Source organism: Neovison vison, chromosome 3, assembly GCF_020171115.1.
Source record: "Neovison vison isolate M4711 chromosome 3, ASM_NN_V1, whole genome shotgun sequence".
NCBI classification, from domain to species: Eukaryota; Metazoa; Chordata; class Mammalia; order Carnivora; family Mustelidae; genus Neogale; species Neogale vison.
Window position 1 is genome coordinate 140,022,529 of NC_058093.1, and position 24,582 is coordinate 140,047,110.

At 46.1% G+C, this 24,582-nt stretch overlaps 1 protein-coding gene across 1 annotated transcript; it reads right to left on the reverse strand.

The window, feature by feature from the left end:
- Positions 1–7,763: 7,763 nt before the first annotated feature.
- On the reverse strand, positions 7,764–23,561 carry SEC11C (SEC11 homolog C, signal peptidase complex subunit). Its single transcript, XM_044242883.1, has 6 exons — positions 23,374–23,561; positions 16,480–16,589; positions 13,087–13,236; positions 11,058–11,177; positions 8,616–8,673; positions 7,764–7,964 (listed from the first exon to the last, which is right to left on the reverse strand). Exons 1-6 carry the CDS (start codon positions 23,458–23,460, stop codon positions 7,911–7,913), a joined length of 579 nt encoding a protein of 192 aa, XP_044098818.1. The 5' UTR covers positions 23,461–23,561; the 3' UTR covers positions 7,764–7,910.
- Positions 23,562–24,582: the final 1,021 nt, after the last annotated feature.

Here is a 24,582-nt window from a genome sequence, read left to right on the forward strand (position 1 = left end):
GGGAGAGAGAGGAGGGGGCTCCACAGTGCAATGGGGGCTCCAAGACTCAGGTCTGGGCAGCACGAGCCCTGGCTGCAAGAAGCAACCGAGAGCATTTCTGATGGGAAAAGCCATCGGATCCCTGGGGGACGGAGCGGGATGCGGGGAGCGCTGGGAACAGCACGTCCCTGTCCCTCCTTGCCGTGTCCGTGGCGAGGCCCAGTCTGGAGCTGGGAAGAATTACAGGGGCTGTCTGGAGCTCGGCTCCTGCCCAGATTTGTACTTGTGTTTTTATCTGGGACTGTTTGTTTTTCAAATTTCCTCTCAAATCCCATAATGTCCGTTTTACATCTTACCTGGCAGAATCCCCACTGGGATTCTCAGTTTGCAAGTTCCTGTCAGTTGCTAGAATGTTACAAATCTGTTTTTATTTATTTATTTATTTATTTATTTATTTATTTATTTTTACCAATTTGGACTGCAACTTTAAACTGGCCGATTCATCAAAAACCATTTCAAGCACAGGTGGGCTGTATGTGGAGGAGGTGGGCCTACTTGAAGCCCCTTCTTGAAGGAGAAGTTGTGGGCAGGAGCTTGGTGCAGGGTACCTCATAACACTCCCTGTTGTTCAACCAAAGCAAGCGTGATTCCACAGGCCTGGGGAATCACACCCCCAGTGTTTCTCTCTCACCTACCAAGGCATCTGCAATGACCTCACTTGTATTCACTCTCTGGATACAGAAGACCCTCTTGTCTAAATTTTCCACCTCCAGGATCTCAGTCTGGGAGAAAGTCTAGAAAGGTCTAAGAGATACCCTCCTCGTGAGAAGAATATGGTCAGACTGGTCATCTACGAAGCAATCGGTTCAAGAGATTCTTTGAGAATAAAATTCAAAACCACAGAGGAGAATATTTTTCATGAGAATATTTATTCCACTTAGTTTCTAAGCAGCCAAGACTACTCATGATGACCTTTAAGGTGGCAGCCGACCTCACTCCCAACCGGCCAGAGGGCAAGTGACAAAACAAGTGCTTGGAAAAACATCAACATTCTACACACATGCAAGGAAGCTCTTTTATGGGTCTTTGCTCCATTTAAAATGTTTCATAGTGGTTCATTTACTTTGTATTAAAAACTGAAAAGTAGAAGGGCGCCTGGGGGGCTCAGTCAGTTGAGTGTCCGACTCTCGGTTTCAGGTTGGGTCATGATCTCAGGGTGGTGAGATCGATTCCTGCATCAGGCTCCGTGCCAAGCATGGAACCCACTTAAGATTCTCTTTCCCCCTCCCCCACCCCTCCCCCTCCTTTCTCTCTCTCTCAAAAAAAAAAAAAAAAATTGCAAAGCAGCAAATATAACATTGTAAGCATAAAAATGTGAAAAATGATCTTTTACTGCTATTTTCCATTTTTGGTTCCCATGTTGACTTGGAAAGGCATCTGGCCTATGTACAATGCATGAAGTGGGACCATGAAGCATAGCTTTGCACTCACAGGGATTAAATTATCCCATTTTAAGGATGATTTGTTATGAGGGTGACTCACCAGGCTCCTGTTTGGGTCTCTCATCTACTACCGAACTCCAGTGGAATGTTCCCAGAGCTACAAGGTAGGAGCTCTAAATGGCAGCCTGATTCTGTTATGACGCGTTTTCTCCTTGGTGAGAAGCCGGAGTCAATCTATCTGCCTTTAAATCCACTGATCTAATCAAGAGCTCTTGACATTGATAACCATGAGGGAGGGGGAACATGTTCGCAGCCACAGCAGATAAACAGATGCCGTGGAGGGTATAAGAGACGCCTCACAGCAAAATGGAAAACGGCAAAACAGAAAACAGAAAAATAACCAAGGAGGCTCCCAGTGAATCTCGAGGGAAGAAGAGGCTCAGCCATTTCTATATGATTCACAAACGAGGGAAGGTAGATAAAAATCAACTTGCGATTTTAAAGAAGGCAGGAATTCTTCTTCATAGCTGGGACTGAGGAATGAAACAAAGGAATTCAGCAGGGAGAGACTGGGTGTTTCTTCCAAATATAAATACCTAGTCAAATCCTGCAGTGTGGACATGGACAAACTGATTCTAGACTTTATCCTGGAGAGGCAAAAAGACCCACAAGAGCCACTCAGCATTGAAGGAGAACAAAGTTGGCGGGCTGACACCGCCTGTCTTCAAGACTTACGATAAAGCTAGAGCAATTAGTGTGATCTCAGGGAAAGGAAGGGCAAATGGATCCGTGGAACAGAGTAGAGCCCAGACACAGACCCACAGAAACATAGCCAACCGATCTATGACAAATGAGCAAACGCAATACAATGGAGCAAAGATGGTCTTTTCAAAACAAATGGTGCTGGAATACCTGCACATCCACAGACAACACCATGAACGTAGACACAGACCTCACACCCTCTAGAAAAATCAACTCAAAATGGGCCATAGACCTAAATGTAAAACACAAAACTGTCAGATACCTAGAGGAGAACAGAAGAAATATCTAGCTGATTTGGGGTATGACAATGTCGTAGATACAACACCAAAGCCACCATCCATGACACATCCTTGACAAGCGGGACCTCATTAACATAGACACTTCTGCTCAGCAAAAGACAAATGTCAAGAGAAGACGAGCCACAGATTGGGAGAAAATATTTGTAAAAGGCACATGTGACAAAGGACTGTTACCTGGAAGATACAAAGAACTCTTGAAATTCAACAATGAAGAAACTAACAACCTGATTTTATTTTTTATTTTTTTAAAGATTTTATTTATGTATTTGACAGAGAGAGAGAGAGATCACAAGGAGGCAGAGAGGCAGACAGAGAGAGAGGAGGAAGCAGGCTCCCTGCTGAGCAGAGAGCCCAATCCCAGGACCCTGAGGTCACGACCTGAGCTGAAGGCAGAGGCTTTAACCCGCTGAGCCACCCAGGCGCCCCAAACAACCTGATTTTAAAGTGGACCAAAGGCCTTAACAGATTCGTCACCAGAGAAGATACACAGATGGGACATAAGCGTATGAAAGGTGTTCCAGGCTGTGGGTCCTTGGGGAAATGCAAAGTGAAGCTACGAGAAATACCGACTACACGGTCCTGAGAAAGGCCCAAGTCTGGAAACTGAAACACGAAATCCTGGTGAGGATGTGGAACAACAGGAACTTTCAGACGTTATAGGTGAGAAGGCAAAATGGTACAGCTACTAGGAAAAACTGTTCGGTAGTTTCTTACAAAACTAAACAAACTCTTCCTGTAAGATCCGGCAGTCATGCTCCTTGGTATTTACCCAGACCTGGAAACTTACATTCCCACCAAAGCTGTGTAGGGATGTTTATAACAACTTTTCTTATTGCTGAACCTGGAGGCAATCGAGAAGGTCTTTGGTAGGTGAAGGGAGAAATACACCGCCGCGCATCCATACAATGAAATAATATTATTCTGTGATAAAAATAGATGGGCCGTCGAGACATAAAAAGATATGGAAGAAACTTCAAAGCAAATAATTAAGTGAAAAAAAGCAACCCGAAAAGGCTACACATACCGTGCGAGCCCAACCACAGGACATTCTGGAAAAGGCACAATTATGGAAGCAATAGAAACGATCAGTGGTTGCCAGGAGTTGGGGGAGGGAAGGATGAAGAGGCAGAGCACAGACGTTCTTGTCAGTGAAACTATGCTCTATGATCCTATAATGGTGGGTGCGTGTTATCATACATTTGTCGAAGTTCATGGGATGTACGACACCAAGAGCGAACCCTGACGTGAACTGTGGACATCAGGTGGTAATGATGTGCTAACGGTTCATCCGTCAAAACAGATACACCGTTAACTGTGCGGCAGACATCCGTGGCGGGGAGGTACCGTGTTTGGGCGTACAGGGAATATATGGGAACTCTCGGCACGTTCCATTGCGTTTTGCCATAACCTAAAACTGCGCTAAGAAAATAAAGTCCATCCAAAGAAATTCTTGCTGAATGGCGAAAGCTAAGCACTTTGGGGAAAGCATGAAACCTGACGAGAGGGTTGTGGTGGATGGCACAGGGTGATGACGGAGGGAAGCCCAGAGGAAACCCACCCAAACTGTGCCACAGACAGCCTGGGAGGGAGAGTCCCACGCCCACACTGCCGCAGAACAGCACAGAGCAGGCACACGGGAGAGATCAAGAGTGTATAAGGGATTTCTGCTCTCCTCATCCCATCCTAAAGATTCCTGTGGCTAAAAGCTGAGCCTCCAAGACACAATTCTGCTGTCAGAGATGATTGCAACACTGTAGGGATGCAAATGCAAACTTCAGAGAAAATAGAGAATTCACGGCCAAAGATGATAGGAAAGAATGTTCAAGATGATTGGGAGGCAATCAATCCTCAGTATTTAAACTCCAGGGATCGTTTGTTTTATTCTGTATTTATTTGAGAGAGAGAGAGTGAGCAAGAAAGAAATGGAGCAGGGGGAAGGGTAGAGGGAGAAGCAGAGTCCCCGCTGAGCGGGGAGCCTGACATGGGGCTGGATCCCCGGACTCCGAAATCATGACCTGAGTGGAAGGCAGATGTTTAACTAACCGAGCCCAGGCGCCCCAAAACTCCAGAGATCCTGAGGAAGAAAGGGTAAAGTTCTATTTGATCAAAAGGAGCATCAAATAAAGTCTTGTGCCACCTTGACATTAATTCTGGAAACAAGGAAACGGAGTCTGAGTCAGTTACAGGCTACGGATCTCGTAAGTGGAGGCAGGGCTTAACCCTCGGTGTGATCGCAAATCTCTCCTCTTCCTGTCCCCCGCCTCACCCCAACCCTGGCCTCTTACTGGAAATGGAGGGAACCTGCTGAACCCAGAGAGCGTGGTGGCTGGGTCTCCGCCCGAACTTTCTGGATGCGGCTCGCCTGACTATCCGCTGCCCCGGCCAGAGGCTGCCTGTGAGAGGTGCTCAAGCAGCAGCCAGAGCCCCTTGCGTGGGGGCGTTAGCATCAGACTGGAAAATGGTGACGGGAAGGTGGCACGTGGCTATGCTGCGCTTCCGGGCTTTTCCTATCCCGCCATCAGACATGACCGATCGAGAATCCCAACTGCATTTACTCCCCACAAACCCGCACAGATGTTTCTCGGAGGTTCTCCCCGCTGGCACGTACGTGTCACATAGGGAGTTTTAAGCACAGATGCCAGGCGTGCTGCCCCTCATTTGACGATTCTCGTATCTTGCTCACTTAAAACGGTCAGACTTCCCCACTTGACAACAATGCGTCATTCGCTCAGCCTTGCTGGGGACAGTGGCAGGCCCACAACCGGCTTAAAGCCCACAGGCCGGTTGCCACGGTGCACGTGTGTGTGTGTGCATGTGCACAGCATTTGAGTAAGACAGACACATTCACTGTCAAAGGAGAAAGAGCCCGACTAAGGCCCGAGGGCTGGGAAGCCAGAGGTTCTACTACTACCTTGTTAAAAAAACCAAAGCTTCCTGCCGTAATGGCAACTTCCCAGTGTCCGACGGAAACCTGTGTTGGTTTCAACACAGTAGAGCAAACATCATTTAACTTCCTAAGTCCTCTTAGAACACCGGGAGGTCTCGGTGAGCTGAGCCGGGAGCTGTCTGCCCCGACCCCAGGGGCGTCCCAGCATCCTTGCTCCTGTCACTATGGGTCTCCTCCCTTCTCAGTGGGGATTTCTCGCGTGGCCAGCATCCACCAGCCACCTTCCATTCCGAGACTTCGAGGCCGTTGGGAGGTGGAAAAATGGTTGTCCGGCTCATAAGAAATGTGTGTCCCAGGAGCATCTGAAAGCTCCCAGCAGAGGCTCTTCCTGAAGATTGTTCAGTGTCGCAGTGCCCACGCGTCTGCTTGGATGCCGCCCGGTGTGGATGTGCTCTCCACGGGGGGTCTGCAGCAGAGACCCCCAGAAAATGACCTTCGATCCCGCATCAATTCCCTCCACCCCTCCCGTGTGAGCACCGACAGCATCTAAGAGCCTCAAGGAGCTGCTGCTAACTAGCCACGATCAGACGGCGCCGGCCGGGGCACAGAGGGTTCACATCGGGATGTCAGGCTTGAGGAAGGAATTAACGATCGGCTCAGCCACGGTGAGGCATCTTCCGAGTTTCCATTAACCAACGGCAGACCCAGAAAGATAATAAAATAATAAAGCTTTGGCCCAACGTATTGATATTCTGTTTTTAGTTAAAGGAATAAAAATCTTTTTCTTAAGAAAGGAGTTTATTAAAGGGCACAAGAGATTCATGTTGTTAGAAAGCGTCCTGTAAATTCTTTTGCTTTCACTTCACTGATTTCGACAGGATGGGGGCTATTGTTATGGCCACAACCTACTTTGGCAGAGAGAAAGGCTTAGGGGCGAGCTGCCCCCCCACCCCCCATCCGGAGATCACTCATGCTGCTCTTCCCCAGATTGGACTGGGGCTCCCATCAGACAAGCTGTGCAAGGGGGTGACGAGGCATAGGCTCACACTGAAAGGGAAAGCACCTGACATGGGCAAGGGCGATGGGGCGTGTACTGCACACAGGCCAGCGCCCGTGCTGAGAGCATTCAGTGAGTTAGCCGCCTGCTCCTGGGGCTGGCCGGGGTGCTGAGAGCAGGTCCTAGCCTCCATTTGCTGCAGAGAGAACTGAGCTTGCTCGAGGCCAAGAGAAGGGTAAGTGGCTTTTAGGGATTCTAAGCCCTTCCACCAGATTTGGACAGACTTCAAAGAAGGACGGAGACTGGCAAGTTCTCACCAAAAGAATGTCAATATCACACTGTTCCATGAAAGAGAACCTTTCTGTTACAACTGAACAGCACGTTTGAAAACATCATTGGCCTCCTTTCTACCCCTCTAACACTGCTACACGGACTGCCGCAGGCCCCAGCAGCATCGCCATCCCCGGGAGGGAGTTAGGAATGCAGAATCTCTGACCCCATCCCGGGCCTCCTGAGTCAGAACCTGCATTTAAGGGCAATCAGGGGCTCTGCATGGTCACTAAGGCTTGAGAGCATCCCCCCCACCCCCGGCCCCAAGCCCTTTCTCTGGACTGGAATGCTCCTTCCCAGGATTTACCTGCCAGATTTCTGAACTCAGCTCCAGGTCCCCTCCTCAGAGGTCTTCCCTGGCCTCATGAAAAGCAAGGATTCTCTTAGGCTCTCTCTCAGCGGACCCTGTTTAATTCTACTTCAGGGCAACTGTCACTGCAGTGTGTTCCTCCCGGACGCTGCAAACTCCATCCAGGCTAGGACTTCATAGCCCAGCACCTCAGGTGGCAGCGGGGACAGACAGGCAGTGGCTGTCAGATAGTCTCGCGAAGGACTACTTTCTGTGCAGGACTGTATGTTGTGCGGCTGTGACTCCCACAGCGCAGGTCCCTGGGAAACTACAGAGAGGGACGTGCCCCTCTCACCCTTCGGTACTTTTTATAAGTTTTCAGAGGAGAATCCACGGTTTTTCTCATTTATGAAGCATGAAGCACTTTTCAAAAAATTTATCTAACCCTCTCAAGATCCAACCTGCCACAAACACAAAGCAGATTACATCTTTCCTTTTGAAAAAGGTTTTAGGCTTTATTTACTGATCAGGTTGTACTTTAATAAATAAGAAACCATTTCTTTTTAGGGGCCTGTTCATTTCCTCCAGAAATGTTATTATGCTATGCAAAGAGTTTTAGTTTTGAAACTCAGACATTAGGACTACATCGTAGGGACCATGCAGTCCCCAGCAGCAGGTCTGGAAGTGGCCCAGGCCCCCATGCTTGGCTTAGAATGACGACTAGGAGTGGCACATAGACGGAGGAGGTTCAAATCAGAACCCACAAAAGAAAACAATCTTCACTGATGAATCATTTATTTGGACAAGACAAAAATGTCTCCACATTGTTTCCTTTTATACAGAAAGTGGAACATTTCAAATATATTAGGTTTTCTCTTTTTCAGCAGAATTCACTTCAGTCTGGTTGCAGGAACTTCTTCTCATTTTAGGATTCACGTTTTAGCAACACATAAGCACCCATTACAGCCAAAAGGGCATACTGTAAAGAAAACAGTGGGAAATTACTCCGAACTCCACAAATTAGTTTGGTCTATAAACGTATTCAGATGAAGTCTGCTCAGGGCTAGACTGAGGACAGAATCCAAAGATGACCTCTTCCCCCCATGCGTGGTTCTCCAAACTAGCTACTCAGTGCCACGTTATGGTTTAAAACCCCCACATACACTGACGGACTAAGGATCAAGCACCCAATAAACCCAATAAATTCATCGCTCATTCCTATGTATGGTCCCTATTGTGTTTCAAGTGGTTTTTAAAAAATATAGGTACCATTTTTACTGAGCTTGAGAGAACATCATTACTGGGTTTATTGTACAACTTTTTTTGTAAGTTTAAAGATTTCCATGATAAAAAGCAACAAATATAGAGGTGGCATTTTAGAATACACTATGAACACAAAAGATGAAAGTAGCTATTTTAAATAACTGATTTAAGTGTTGATAATTTAAATGGTAATGTTAATTTTAGTTAACTACAAACATTCTGAAAAAAAAAAAAAACAAAAACAAAAAACAAAAAAACAAAAACCACACCAGCAAAACACTTTAAACAGACTGCATCTTTACAGTGGCACGTGCAAAAGCTCCAATATATATATATTTTTAAAGCAGACACACAAACATGTTCCTACCTTGAACTTTGGGTAGTCATTCATTATTATGGTGACCATACCAACATATGGTAAAAACCTAAATTGTAGGACGAAAAGCCAGAAATATGAAAATTGCTTGTAATGTGATGGTGGCAGCATTTAAAAACACCCTAAATCAGCCTTAAGATGCAAATCTTCCTTGGGAATAGCCATATTCGGGCTATGAGACTAACATTCACTCCTGCCTCAAAAGGCTCTCTTAATCAAAAGCATCACCATTAACAGCGGGACGATTTTTTAAGCAGGCACATGATTTCAACTAGAGATGCTGCCTGTCTTCGCCTGCTGCATTCACCATAGCAGAATTAAAATAATTAGTTGAGCCACTTGTACACATGGAACCGACAATGGCCATCAAGCTAGTTTTTAATTTTTTTAGTGCAGAAGTCATATCCAGACAGCCTATATAAAGACGGCTGTCGGGGAAAGCTTTCAAATACGTGGAGAATTAGTTTGTAACTGGAAGAACCATCATCATTGATATTTCACGGGGCTTTTCAGATGTAACAAACAGGCTTATTGAACACAGATGTGAGTCCCATAATTTATACCCACACATGATGATGACTGCAGACACAGAAGGTCTGGGGCATAAGCGAGCCAATGAGTCTGCTGACAAAATTCGTATCAAGATGCAATCAGTGGGGGGTGTCTGGGTGGCTCAGTGGGTTAAGCGTCTGCCTTCAGTTCAGGTAATGAGCTCAGGGTCCTGAGATGGAGCCCCGAACTGGGCTCCGTGCTCAGCAGGGAGTTTGCTTCTCCCTCTGCCTGCCCCGCCCCATGCTTGTGCTCTCGCTCTCTCTGTTAAATAAACAAATAAATAACATCTAAAAAAAAAAAAAAAAAAGATGCAATCAGCAGACCCAAGCCTTACCTAACTAAGGGGAAACCAGGTAAGGCTCCCTGTACCCACCAGTCCTATGTAAATCAGCAGCCCCAACTTCTCCTTTATACAAAGCTTGTCCTCCAGATGTCTACAAAATAGAGGACTGAGCAGCTGGAAGTCTCTCTCTTCTCCCCACAGATATGCCAGCATTGCAACGGGGGGAAGGAGTTAGAAGGTCAGCAGAGGGAGAAATGGGGTAGGACGAGGCCTCAAACCACAGTCTAGTTGATAAAGCTAAATCTTACAAAATGGTAACTGGGTTCTCCAGCCTCAAACAGCTTGTGGGATTTAATGAAGATTTAAAAAAAAAAGGGCACTTCTAACAAGGGTTAAGCATAAGAAGGGGTCACCAGGAGAGGGGAAGAATTGTCTTTTTTGTTCTTTTTTTAATAAGAGCATACAGCCTCCTCTGCATCAGAGGTAGAATCGTTGGAACAATTATGCAAAGATGAATATCAAAAGTTTTATCACATAACTGTTTCTGGTAGAGAAAAAAAGGAAATAGTCTAACTGTCCACCAAAAGAAAACTGGTTAAGTTATGATTTTATGATTCTCAGTGGAACAACAGTATGTAGCCACTTAAAAATACCTGGATGTAAAAACAAAACAAAACAAAACAAAAAAACCTGGATGTAGGTTTGACACAGAAATCTATTTCCAACTTCTTGTTGGGTGAAAACATAAAATAAAATTCTACTATGTAAAATTATATACGATATATGCACATATCTCTATAGGTAAAGGGAATGTCTAGAATATTCCCTTGAGTGTTGAACAGTGATTATCTCTGGGAGGGTTTCCTGTAATGCTATCTGAAACCACAAATAACTTATCTCTAGGTGAAGATTTCTTTCAAAAATAGAGTTAAACCAATGATACAGATAACACACTTGTATCCAGTTTTTGATTTTAGGTCCTTAGTTCTGAGAAGTATTTCCACAGTAAATGCAGTGCGGAGTACAAACTGGGCTACTTACAAATCTCCTGACATATAATATTTGTAACGAGTGATTCTATTATCCTATACACTTAGTTTCTTTCTTTTTTTTTTTTTGAGGGAGGAAGGGAGGGAAAGAGAGAGGGAGACTGAAAGAGAGAAAGGGAGAGAAAGAAAGAGGCAGAGAATCCCAAGCAGGCTCCACACTGAGAATCCCAGTGCAGGGCTCAATGTCATAACCCTGAGTCCGTGACCTGAACTGAAACCAAGAGTTGGATGCTTAACCAAATGAGCCACCCGGGCGCCCTCTGGTTTCTCTGTTACTATCTTTCTGGTTTCTGAGTCTTTTTTTTTTTTTTTAAGATTGTATTTATTTATTTGACAGAGAGAGATCACAAGTAGGCAGAGAGGCAGGCAGAGAGAGAGGAAGGGAAGCAGGCTCCCCGCTGAGCAGACAGCCCGATGCAGGGCTCGATCCCAGGACCGAGTCATGGGATCATGACCTGAGTCAAAGGCAGAGGCTTTAACCCACTGAGCCACCCAGGTGCCCCTAGTTTCTGAATCTTTTATATAACTTTTAGAGAAGTTAATGCTCACCCTCTGGCCCTTCCCACCACATCCTTCTTCTCAAGCCAATTCTGGCCCTCTTTGTACAAGCCTCTGTCGTCCACTTCATTATTGTCTCCTTTAGTCAGAAATTTGATGTCTCCATTATCTCTAGAAAGCAAAATAATGTCCTTTCACAAATGATTTTCAGCACGGCATCGCTAGGAAACAATTAGTCTACCCGGCATGTCACAGTCAGATACAGGCATTTAGATGATGACTGGATCTTTCCTGGTCTAAGTGATTGCTTACAGCTGACTATCCAACTAACGCACGGGTCTACTGGCGATTCTGCAGACTCAAATTCCAAAATGCTCCTGTTCCCCTGATAACCAAAAAGCAGGATCTGAGCACAAGGCTAATTCAAGTGCGCGCGCCCTCACCCTCCTCAAACTTCCTTCTCCTTGCCCAATGTAGAACGGTGGTGCGTTACTTCCTTCAGCACTGAGCAAAGTGATATAAAATCCGGTTTGCATAGAAACAGGATTCACAAATGGCATAAAATCAGTGTGGTAAAGAGACCCATGGGATTAATTTTAAACATTCTAAACCGGTGCTTACATAGCCTTGACACTAGAAACACAACATTACAGCATTACAGAGCTATAAAGGGGGTCTTCTTTCAATAAGACAAATGAAAAAAGGCACTAGTATAATTAGATAAAATATGAAAAGCCCACAAAGATTTGAAACCATGCCAAAAGGAGCAAGCTGATTTGCAGCTGCGGTTAGAAAGGAAATCAAGAAAATAAAACCCTAAGCAGTCTCTCCCGCAACTCAGGCAAATTACAGAAAATCACCATTATTTCTTCAACTTTGAATAATTTCTCATCTGTAGAAATTATTTTTAAGTCAGCTGTCATGTTACCTGACACGTTACCTGTGTATTTCTTTATCAGTCAGTTAACAAGTGGACATCAAGTCCCACCGTGCCGTACCACGAGCACAGCGCAAACAGAACAGGCCCATTCTGATGTTCACAGCAGAACAAAGGGACGATTTTAAGTACCAACTTCTTTGGGGAAGCCCTGCAAGCAGTGAATGGGATGGGAACCTAATACTGGAAATGTACAAATAGTGAAGGTACGCGCATGTGTACACACACACAATGAGAAACTCTCTGTTATTTAAAAAACACAAATACACACATCTCAGTTTAATTCCATAACTCAGGCAGGTAAAAATGCCACACTAGGCTGCATGAGGTGAATGAATAATCCAGTCCATAGATGGTAACACATCATCACGTGACTGTACCCTCTCCTGGGAACTTAACACATTTGAGGAAGAAGTCATCGTTTCCAGTTCCCAAGAAGTGTCTTCAGAAGCCACCACTGGCATTTAACAGAAAGAAAGAGCATTTGTCGGGGGGCAGGGGAGTGAAGCAGGACACGCAATGACTGAACCCTGGGCCAGGTCAGGGAAAGGGACATGCCGCCATCCAGGGCTAAGGCTACCGCTGCAAATGCCACCTTGTCCGAAGTGACACAGAGAAACAGGCAGCTTTCTGCATTTCAGAAGCGTCCTCACATTGTCATAATCCTCAGCTGCGATGGGAGTGGATGTTCTCAGACTCCTTCAGATAACTGTTACGCTCTCGTACACGCCACCTCCCACTGTGAAGCCACTCAAGTTACTGGGTGCTTCCAGAAACACCTGTCCGTTCGGTTCTCATAATCGCCCTGTGAGTCACGGTGGGAAATGATAATGTTATCGTGCCCTTGCAGACTGGGTAAAGTAGCGGGTCCAAAGTCACCCAATTAGTAAACGGCAGGACTGGGAGCGCAACCCAAAGCGTCTGCTACTTTCCAATCAACCATGAAAATTGGCTTCCGAAATTGAGTCACTAAATTCCACACCTGAAACTAATAACACACTGTATGTTGAGTAACTGGAAAACTGGAATTTAAGTAAAAACTTGAGGAAGAAAAAATGGGGGAAAAAAAGTTTGATCAGTACTAAAGGAATCTGGCTACCAAAATTTACAAAACACCACCAAAAAGAAGTCAAGCCACCTTACTTTTCATGAACTTTGATCACTCTGTGAACTATTGGAATGTCTCGTCCTTCGACTTTAAAAACCACGATTTCACCAGCTCTAATAGGGTCTTCCCGGAAGTTTGTCAGGAACAGAAGGTCGCCCCTATGAAAGGCCGGCTCCATACTGCCACTGGGAAGAAATGCAAAATCACATCCAATTAGCCTGGATTCACAGCGGAACTTTCAATTCATGAAGAATACAAAAGTAAACGTATTAGTGAAAGTCTCAACCTCCATGAATCATCGGGCAGGTCTGGGAGCTCTCAACCAAGCCACAGTGGTTCCCTTCTGACTGCTCACGATGATGACATCAAGCAAGAAAGGAAATGATTTCTCCTTAGATTAAGTATGAAAAGATAGCAGCAAGCCTCTCTTATACTTTGCATTATGTAGACGAAGAACCAGGTATAATGTGAACTCTTTGAGGTGAAAGCTGCCAATTTTTGGCCTCAAAAAAGAAAAAGTCTTACATCTATAAATACATTAGTATTTTCATTCCGAAGTGTAGACTCAGAAAGCTGGTTGATACTCTAGGGCAATTCTTGCGTTTCGTGGTTCATCCTCAGCACCCAGGACGTGGGCAATCCCATTCAAGGAAGAGAAGGAAACAAATGAACGCCTTGGGAGAGTGATCTATCTGCAAACCAAGCTGAGGGTTGGGATAAAATTCAAACCCAACTCTTGGGACTCCAGCTACCTCATCCTTCAGACCATATTCTACAGAAAACTGAATTTTAACAAATGTTGACTGCTTTAGATGTGGAGGTCAATAAATAATCCCACATGGTACTAGTTTAAACCCATGCCAAAAATCACCAATGGATTCAAAGTGAACTATAATCTAGTAGAAGCTGAAATTATTAAAACAGAATTCATTTATGGAAAATGCCTTAAAGGATGAGAAAATAAATAAGACCCAAAATATTGCAGTATAGGGGCTGTATGATCAAAAACCAGCAAGAAGTTTGTTGAGGGCAAGACTCAGGGAGGAAGAATCAGACTAGTGAGTGCTTTAAAGGAAAATGTGAGTTCGTAACGGGAGCAGCTCAGAAAGTTGGCCCTCCTGTCTGTCCCGCGTCTGGGCCACCTTAAACTTGTCAGCACACACGGATCAGCAAAGAGGAACACAGTAGAGACTGGTCTGTCACTAAGTACTTGCTGGTGTGTTTATTTTTAATTGAAACCAGTGACACTAAGTATCATAATAGATCTAGCATTCAAAAATAGGAAATCTGAGTAAAACACGTAGAGCTAGAAATATAAATGACTATGAGGGAAAGAAAGTAAACAATTAAGAACCACAGCTAGAATAAGAACCTTCTGGATAAGTCTCAGGCAGAAGGGTATACAGTGTGTCGTCAACAGTCATTATTGTGGGGGAGGGGGGTTGGGAGAAGGGGAGTAGGGTAATGGACATTGGGGAGGGTATGTGCTTTTGGGTAAATTGGAAGGGGAGGTGAACCATGAGAGACTATGGACTCTGAAAAACAGTCTGAGGGGTTTGAAGTGGCGGGGGGGGTGGGGGAGGCTGGGGTACTAGGTGGTGGGTATTATAGAGGGCACGGCTTGCATGGAGCACGGGGTGTGGTGAAAAAATAATGAATACTGTTTTTCTGATAATAAATAAATTGGAAAAAAAAGTCATTATTGTGTCCCATGAGAAAAGTACTGCTTTGAAATTTTTCACTAATAACAACTTATGCTTGCTTTCCTCATGGGCCAGGGATTTCCCAAAGGTCAGTGTTCCCCAAGGTCGCATATCTCTCATGATGTCAACTGTTCATGTTGACAAACCAATGTGCTTTAGAACTATAAAGGATGCTTTAAAAAAAAAAAAAAAAAAAAAGAAGTCCCTACAGACAGCAATGTCACAACAGTCTCTGTGTATAAGTGTCTCAGTGACTTGAGGAAAACCAGAACACCTGGGATTTGGTTTTGGCTCTGTAGAAAGATGCGAGTGGCCTGGCCTTCATGGGCCTCGGGCTCTTTTTTATTTGTTAAGTGAGATGGCCCATCTCAATCAGAGATTTTTAATTTCTTTTTTTTTCTTTAAAATTTTATTTCTTTATTTGAGAGAGGGAGAGGGAACACGAGTGGGGTGAGGGGCAGAGGGAGAAGCAGACTCCCCGCTGAGCAGGGAGCCCAATGCAGGACTCCAACCCAGAACCCTGAGCTCATGACCCGAGCCGAAGGAAGATGGCTTAACTGATTGTGCCACCCAGGCACCCCAGAGGTGTTTAGTTTCTTTAAAAAAAAAAAAAAAAAGCCTTAAAATCCTTCCTTCAAATAAGGTCTCACCAGGATGCACCCCCATATACAATACATACAAATGGAGTCGCCATAACCAAAACAAGGCTGAGGTGTCTAGAATTCACACACTTGATCCCTGTCTCCCTCCTAACCTAACCCCTGGATCCCAGGGCACCCCTAGAGCAGTATGAATACCAGCGAATCAGAAACCCGTATGCTCTCCTAAGGCCTCTCAGCTTATGAAAGCCTAAAAAAAAGAAAAGCAAGAAAAAAAGCATGAAAGAATAGGCCCCTTGGCCAGTCACGCGAGGGCAACCAGGTGAAGCCAGCATCCTGGCTGAAGCCCACAACATGGCAGAAGAGGCCGGTGGAGGGAAAGGAACTGGCTGGGGAGCGACGACGTGCTGGCCTTGGCTCCCGCACAGACCAACGGTGACCCTGACCTGGTCACTGCTACCTGTAAAACCCACGGGCTCCATTCCCACCCACAGCAAGGCACGATGGTCTGGGACGCACTGGACAGGTAGCCTCTTGAACCACCTAAGGGCTCCCAAGTGTGATTTTTTAAATTTCAAATGGATTACGCTGTCCCCTTGCAGGACTGTACAGCTGTATATAGTTTACTAAAGTATTAGCTTTTCTAAAATGCACATCGTGCGCTCTAGAAGGGCAGTGGTCTCCGGAAGGGAGCAGCCACCTACAAGAGCGCTGCGGGAGAAGCTTAAAACGGCCCGGCACACTCTGTGAGGCACTGCGGAGGGCCACCTTGCGGGCTGTCGGGGACAAAGAAAACCAAATCACAGTTTTAAATCACAGTTTCAAACTACTGATGCTTAAAGTCAATTTGTACACACATAATCGCGTAGGATTGCTATTTCAGGTGCATTAGAGCATTAAAACACAAGAGCAAATACACCGCGTTCGTATGCGCGCGAAAAGAGCTCCGAAGCGTCTTTCAGCAAAGGGCAGAAGGAAATGAAAACAGTATCAATGAAGAACATTCTAATACTCCACCCAGTGAAAACACGGAGTGTTGGCTGTCACTCAGGCTTTCACCCAGGCAACGCTGCTCCTCTGTCACGGGGCAGAGCGCGACAGCCGCGAGACCGTGTGCGGAACCTACCTCAGCACCACCACGATTGGGCTCTCGCTGCCAGTGAGGACGATCAAGCCTTTCCAGATCATGAGCGCAGAAGACACGATCATGGCAAAGTTTAAAACCTGGTAATAGAGCTGGAACGAGAAAGGCCAGACCCAAAGTGAAAACTAGTGAAAGGACAGGCACGAACCCGGAGCTGGCGATGAGCCAGTTTACGAAAAAGCAAAACAAAACAAAAGGCTAAACTGTGATTTTAGGATATTAAACTAATTCACACAAACTCAAATAGTATTTCAACTTCCGTCCATGGCATGAGCCGTCCGTATATTGTCTCCCTTTCAATGAGCAATGAGAGAAAAACCCCAAAGCAATCCATGGAACCTACTTTGTTAAAGCCTCAATAAGATTCTACTCACCTGACTGGGATTTATTTCCCAGACCCTTCAACCCTGAAGAGTCCCATTATTCAAGTTCTAGCCGGAGGGCCTCCTGCTCTAGAGAGTGCCCATCAGACCTGAGAGCCTGATGCACGCAGTGTGGTTTACCTAGAGCTGCTCCGTAGCCCTCTGGCCAAAGGGGCCTCAAAGGAGGCCTCACGGTCCTATAGTGCTTAGCAATGAGCTGTTCTGCACTTAAGATTACACTTCAAAGTGAAAAAACACCTGGATATTTAAATTTTCCATAAATGTTTTAGGAAGTAAGAAGCAAACACTATGAGGTTAAGAACACAGGCAGAAAGCCACACAAGACGGTACCGAGTCCCACGCTGGCCTCGCTCCTCCTTAGACCACGGAGTTAAGATCCACGGGGCTTGTCCCGCCAAAGCTCAAGGCTCTTCCTTGCTGACAGCGGCCAACCATACCCAACCCCTGGTGACTACAGAGGGGAAGCAACATGTGCCCACATCCCAACACCCTGTATCGGTCTATAGCCGGATCGTTGGGCCAGATGTCTCCGGTCTTCCAAGGGGTTTTAGGGACAAAAGTCACTGTGCCTGCTACTACTTGGAATGTAAGTCCCTCAGGGCATCTGCCCTTAGTGCCCTCCAGGATGGCTCCTCACTCCAGTACTTGCCTCAATCTTCTCCCCCTTGTCCTGGGTGATCCGAAGAGCCATGCAGATGGCCTACCCAGCAGTCCGGTGGCTCAGTTCTTAGACATCCTCATCTCCAACGTCCTTCTCCCACCTGAACCAACCACTCGCGACAACAGACCTGGAACTGAAAGTGCTCGGTCCCGGCGTCTCTAACTCAACGATCCCCTCTACCTGTCCACGTACACCTGCTCTGCTGCCATATGTGCTCGCAGGACTCTTGTCACCCCCCCCATTCGCTCTACACATTCTACCTTCTGGCCATTTCTGGAGTCTGCCCCATTCTCTCTCCCACTGGCACCACTGTCATCCAAGCCACCAGCAGAGCCCATGGGGACCAGTCTCCTGACGGCCACACACACCTGTTCTGAGGCATCTCCGCACTACACTCTCCACGACTCCCAAATGTGCCTCTGGCCATCTGATCATCTCTGTGCTCTGTTTCAGTTGTCCCTCGATCGCATCCCTCCAACTGCGGCCTGCTGCTTTGAGGATGAATATGGTCTACGGCCCTGTCTGGTACATATCCCTCCTCCCTAGCTTCAGCCGGTGAAGCTCACGGCACTCCACAAAGTGGCATCTGTCAGTGCTTCAGAGAGCAAGTGCTCCTATCCACTCAGGATCTACACCTGGCTTTTTGCCCAGAGGCTCTCTCTCTCCCTCGACTCCTCAGCATACCTAATGCTCACTCATCTTAAATCCGACTTTCAGCACCAATTCCCCAGGGAAGCCCCCCTGACCCACTAAACTAGAAGTCAGCAAACTTTCTATTAAGGACCACATAATAAATATTTTACACGCCACACAGTCTCTGTTGAAATCACTCAACCCTTCCATTGTAGTGAAAAGCAACTAAAGACAACATGTAAAAGAATTAGTAGGTCAGTGTTCCAATAAAACTTTATTTATAAAAACAGATGGTGTTGGGGGGGGTGGTGCCTGGATGGCTCCGTTGGTTAAGTGTCTGACTCTTGATTTTTGCTCAGGAACGTGAGATTATCACATCAGGAACGTGAGACTGAGCCCTGCACTGGCCTCCATGCTGGGCATGGAGCCTGGGTGAGATTCTCTCTCTCCCCTCTGTTCCTCCCCCAATCCCCTACCGGTGGGTTGGAATTTGCTACTCTCTGCTGTAGACCAGCCTGGGTCCTCCTGTTATATATTCTCACTGCATTCTGTACTTCTTTATACCATCTGTATCATAACTATCATAATTACACATATCATTTCTAATGTGTCTTTTACATTAGACTGTATGTTCTACAAAGGCAAAGATCATTTTGGCCTTGTACCAAAATGCAGGTGTACCTCCAGTGTTCAATACAGGTCTGGCAAAAAGTAAGTACTCAATTCATTGAATAAATATTCGTTGACTAAACATGGTAATATATGGTGGGCACAAACAATTAGTAAGAAATACACTAAAATCCCCAAAACAACAAAAGAAGCAAAAGCTTAAAACTATTAATTTTCCAAAGAAATACAAGTGGTGAATAAACACTTAGAGTGCTCAAACCCAATCCTGCCTCCGCCCTCTCCTCTTCTTTTTTATGCCTAGCAAATTTCAAGTTTGGGGGTATTTCTGTTTGGTTTTGTTTTTTTTTTTTAATGCTAATACTTGGTGCTGGCCCAGGATGCACTGCGGTGAGAAGGCAAATGGACAGTCATTCTGAGAGCCATCTGGCACTTGCAACACGAGGTTACTTTCAGTCCAGTAGTCCTGCTTTAGGAATTCAGTCTACAAGAAACGCAGGCAGAGAATCATGGTCCAATAATATGCGTTACAGTCCTATTTCTAGTAACAGAGAAAAGGAAATAAGTGAGCAACAACAGAGAAATGATGGAGTAAAATAATGGCAGGTTACGGCACTATTTAAAACAGAAGTATAGGCTACAGAAGAAGCTCCACAAACTGCAAAACAGTTTGTAAAACAGACACAAGGAGTTGCCCTCAAGGTTAACAGAGGCCATCTCAGCATGGCGGAATTATGAGTGACTGAATTTTCTTCTTCTTCTTCTTCTTCTTTTTTTAAAGATTTTATTTATTTATTTGACAAACAGAGATCACAAGTAGGCAGAGAGGCAGGCAAAGAAAGAGGGAGAAGCAGGTTCCCTGCCAAGCAAAGAGACCGATGTGGGGCTCGATCCCAGGACCCTGGGATCATGACCTGAGCCGAAGCCAAAGGCTTAATCCACTGAGCCACCCAGGCGCCCCTGAATTTTCTTCTTTAAACTATTCTCTATTCTTTAAAATTTCTGTGATGGGCATGGATTAATTTCAAAGTCTGGGGAAAATAAATGTTTAAAGGAATTTGACAGAATATTAGATGGCCATTAAAATAATTACTTTGAAGAGTGTGACAAAACAGAAACACACAGTCTGACGCGGCAGCAGGGTAGGAAAAGCAGAGCTCATATTGCTCCTGCTACACGTCTGTGAAATTATTCAGTCCAGGTTTATGGAGGAAACAACTGCAAGTAGGGACATAAAAATGAATTAAAATAACCATGAAAAGGTACGCCTGGGTGGCTCAGTCGGTTAAGCAACTGCCTTTGGGTCAGGTCATGATCTCAGGGTCCTAGGATCAAGTCCTGCCTTGGGGCAGGACCCTGCCTCAGGATCCTAGGATCAAGCCCTGCTCAGCTGGAAGCCTGCTTCTCCCTCTGTCCCTCACCCCTGCTCATGCTCACTCTCTCTCTCCGGCTTTCTCTCTCTCTCCAATAAATAAATAAATAATTTTTAAAAACTGTGAAGATATTCTGATGTAATAATTGAAAAGACGGTAAATTTAATTCAAAATTAAAGTTACACACCATTAAAAAAAAACTTTTTGATTACTGTGCCAATAGCAAATTATGAAATTATCACTAAGTACCCAGAAGACAAGGAAACTGGAGTGCCAAGTGGAGACTGTTAAAGCACTGGGCTATAATACATTACATTATTGCTCCCGAAGTAAAATTTGCCTTGCAAGGCACATAGGTCTAAAGTAGCTCACATTAGAAAACTTCTCCACCTGCCCTGCCTGATTTGAAGGACTTGATAAATAAATGTTGTTTCATTATGAATTACAGATCTGACTGGGAAAGCCCCAAGCCACAGTTTTATTTTATTTCATTTTTTAAAAAGATTGTATTTATTTATTTGACAGACAGAGATTACAAGTAGTCAGAGAGGCAGGCAGAGAGAGAGGAGGAGGCAGGCTCCCTTGCTGAGCAGAAAGCCGGATGCGGGGCTCTATCCCAGGACCCTGGGATCATAACCTAAGCCGAAAGCAGAGCCTTTAACCCACTGAGCCACTCAGGCGCCCCCCAAGCCACAGTTTTATGATTTTGGGTCCTGGGTCCTGGGATCGAGACCGGCATCCCGCTCTCCGCTCAGCAGGGGGAGCCTGCTTCCTCCTCTCCCTCTGCCTCCCACTCTGCCTACTTGTGCTCTCTGTCCCTCTGTCAAATAAATAAATAAAATATTTTTTAAAAAATAAAATAAAATAAAATTCTGGGATCCAGAAACATAATTTTGGTTGAACTGACTGCGATGGAAGAAATAACACCACCACGTTTCACTGGTGCTTTTTGTTTGTCCATCGTCACCTACCACCTTTCTAAGCTTGTTGATTCACAGCCAAAGCAAAAGTTCAGAAGCAGGCCCACACTCAGTCTTTGTCCTCCAAAGATGAAAACAGCCAATGTCTGAGAGTTTCAAACAAACAGTTCAGACCCGATATTCTGGCCGACAAAGCAGCAGAAATGCCAGGAGCTGTCTTTCTTCCTTCCTCTCTTCCTCGCTGCAGAAACAAAGAGTCCCTGTTTTTGCATGTGGCTCTTGCCTTACTTTATAGCAAGCTGGGGCAGCAGAGAAAGGAGATCCCACTTCCAACCGGCAGAGCACGCATGCCTGACAAGGTATCAGAGGATGCTATTTTGGAGGGAAAAAGAAAAAGAAACAAAAGGACAAAGCTTAAAAGAAAAGAAAAAGTATCAGGAGGACGCAGATTTGAGCTTCCACATTTTAATCAGAAAACCAGCAAAACATAGACAATGCAATAGCTTCTGACAGGCCTTATCACCAAGAGTGGGAATATGCGGATCTTTCAAAAGGCAAACTAGTTTAGGAATTGAGACATTCATCAGAAGGCCTTCTCTGAGAGTCTGCAATTATAACCACCAGTAATTAGTACCAGTTTTAGAGGCATTTTAAAAACCTAGCCAATTAAGTCTAGAGTTTTAAATAAAGCTCTATTTTCTGGAGGATTTTCTTGGGAACAGCATCAGTGCTCAGGGAATTTGCTGCTGGTTTTTCAAGCTGGTGATAATCACTGCCACAACTCATCTTAATCACAGAAACTCCGAACAGCTCATCAGCTGTGCACACCTAGAAACAACCAGACTCTAAATGACAGTTTAGACTTGGTGACTTGAGTCACCAAACTCTCCCACACTGCTGCGCTAGTATGAAATTCTATTTGGAAAACAAAACAAAACAAAACCCATATGTCCACAGGCATAAGTTGTGTTCTGCCATAGGCATCATCCCACTCCACAGTATAGCGATAAAAATGACAGGATGTGTCAAAATCGTAAGAATTTGCACCATTTTCTTTTTAAGTGTTTTTGTTTGTTTTAGAGAGAGGGAGAGAGTACGAGGGGGTGAAGAGAAGGGGAGAAGTAAAGGAAGAGGAAGAGAGAGAATCTTAAGCAGGCTCCACACCCATTGGGGAGCCCCATGCGGGGCTCCATCTGGGGACTCTGACCTGAGCCTAAATCAAGAGTTGAACACTTAACCCACTGGGCCATCCAGGACGTCCTATACCATTTTCGAAGACAATCAAACTTACCAATAGGATGGTTCCATTTTTCTTAGCATAATTTATTGTTTTAATCAATAGAAGTATTAGGATCCGTTAGGATCTATCATGCCCTACAGGTCCCCTAAATTCTCTATCTAGAAGCTTAAGCCATCACATTTTTCCTGACTGAGCAGGCTTCCTTTCCAGTCCCTACTCATTCTTGCCTTATATTGAAGACTCAAAGCGATGCTGGCCAAGGAGCTGGCCAGGGAGCTGACCAAGGAGAGAGCAAGAAGGAAGTTTTCCTCTGAGGTCACAGAAGAGTGAGAAATCAACCCCAGGTGCCCAGAGACCCCCACGTTAACTGCTTCCTATTTCCAAGATGCAGCCAGATGACAGAATCTGAGGGACGCCTTCTGGGGTCCCCTGTAGAACAATGAATCAGTCAAACGACTGAGCACCCTCAGTGAGATCGCCAGGTACAAGGAGCTTTATGTAGTCCCGACGCATGGTGGGGAGAACACTTCCCAGAATGGGAAGAAATCACTTTGAGAGGCACTACTGGACAGTGTCCACTGTCAGAAAGTGCCTTCCTTTCGCCTGCCTTCCGCCCCTTCCATCCGCGGGCAGCCTTCCTCGGGGTGTCAGGCCTCCAGAGCCTCACAGAGAAATCCATTTCCTCTTCCATTAGTCGGCCCTTCAAACCCGTGCAGACAGCTGTCACTCACGACCGAGTCGCCTCTCCCGGCTTTCCCAACCCCATCTGACATCCGTAGAACTAGATTCCTATCCTCTTCTCCTTCCTGGCCACCCTCCCCTCACTGCGCTCTTGTTAGTGCAAGACAGCGCACACCCGTGCCCACACGTGGGTTTGCGCAGATTTGAACCCACGGCCTCTGAGAGCCGGTGGAGGAGCCTGGGGGCGCCGTGAGCCCCAGTCGCTGTCCTTGCCGGAGCCCTGCCCAGAAAGCCCCGACTCCCCGCCGTCGCAGCCCGTTCTCGCTCCCGGCGCGCCCACCCCGCGGGCCTCCCTTACCTGGCGCTTGTTCATCTTCCTCAGGTCCCCGAAGATGTCCCAGCCGGACGCCGGGAGATGCGTCCCCACGGCGCCCGCGCGCACCATGGCGGGCTTTCCAAGGGCCGAGACGGCCCGCCGCTCCGGGTGTCACAGACAGCTGCGGAGCCCCGGCCAGCCCCGGCCCCAGCCTACCGGCCGCTTGTCCGTGCGAGTCACGTGACCGGCAGCTCGCTCGGGCGTCTGGGAATGGTAGTCCTCTGCGAGTCTTGGGCACTGATCCACCAGGAGGGAACTGGGAAGAAAACTACCACTCCCAGAATGCCGCGGGACGAGAGACTCGTCCAGTGAAGCCCCAGGGCTTCTAGGGAGGGCAGCGACGGGACTGAGGAGCCGTGTCCGACCCTTCCCAGGGAACTTGGGAGAGAGGGTGATCTTGCATATCGCAGGGACGACTCGGGGAAGTGACTATTCGAGAGGAACTGAATTCCTCAAGACTCTGGTCAGGCGCCAAGAGGACACCTAAAGCTTTGGGGCATTCACCTATCCGTGTATCTTAGCCATTGGATGACTGCGCCGAGAGGAGGCGGGGCCTCTACTTTGGCAGCTGGCGGGGCTGAATCTGGGAGGAGCCTAAAGAAGAACTGGGCTAGCCGACCCGGCTTAGAAGAGGCGGGATATTTGAAGTCTCCGAGTTATACACCCTGCAAGAAGTAGTAGGATTTTTTTTTTTTTCAAGATTACTTATTTACTTTTTTTTTTTTAAGATTATTTATTTTTTTGATGGAGACACAGCAAGAGAGGGAACACAACAGGGGGACTGGGAAAGGGAGAATAGGCTTCCCCATGCGCGGCTCCATGAGATCATGACCTGAGCCGAAGGCAGCAGCTTAACCCACTGAGCCACCCAGGTGCCCCCTAAAGCAGATTTTTAACGACTGAGCCACCCAGGCGCCCCAAGAAGTAGCAAGGAAGCATCCTTGTATCCTCTTGGCCATAGTTGTGTTGCAATAAATATTAACTGAATGAATAAATAGCCATGAAATTTTATACACGAAGAAACAGGCACGGAAAGTCTAAAGGACATGGCCAAAGTTAAGGGTCAGGGTCTGAAATAGAACTCAGATTTTACAATTTACAACTGTAGATTAGCTGCACCGTTCATTCACTCAGCTGTGCATTATTTATTTCATTCATTTATTCACAAATCTTTCAGAAGCATCCACTATG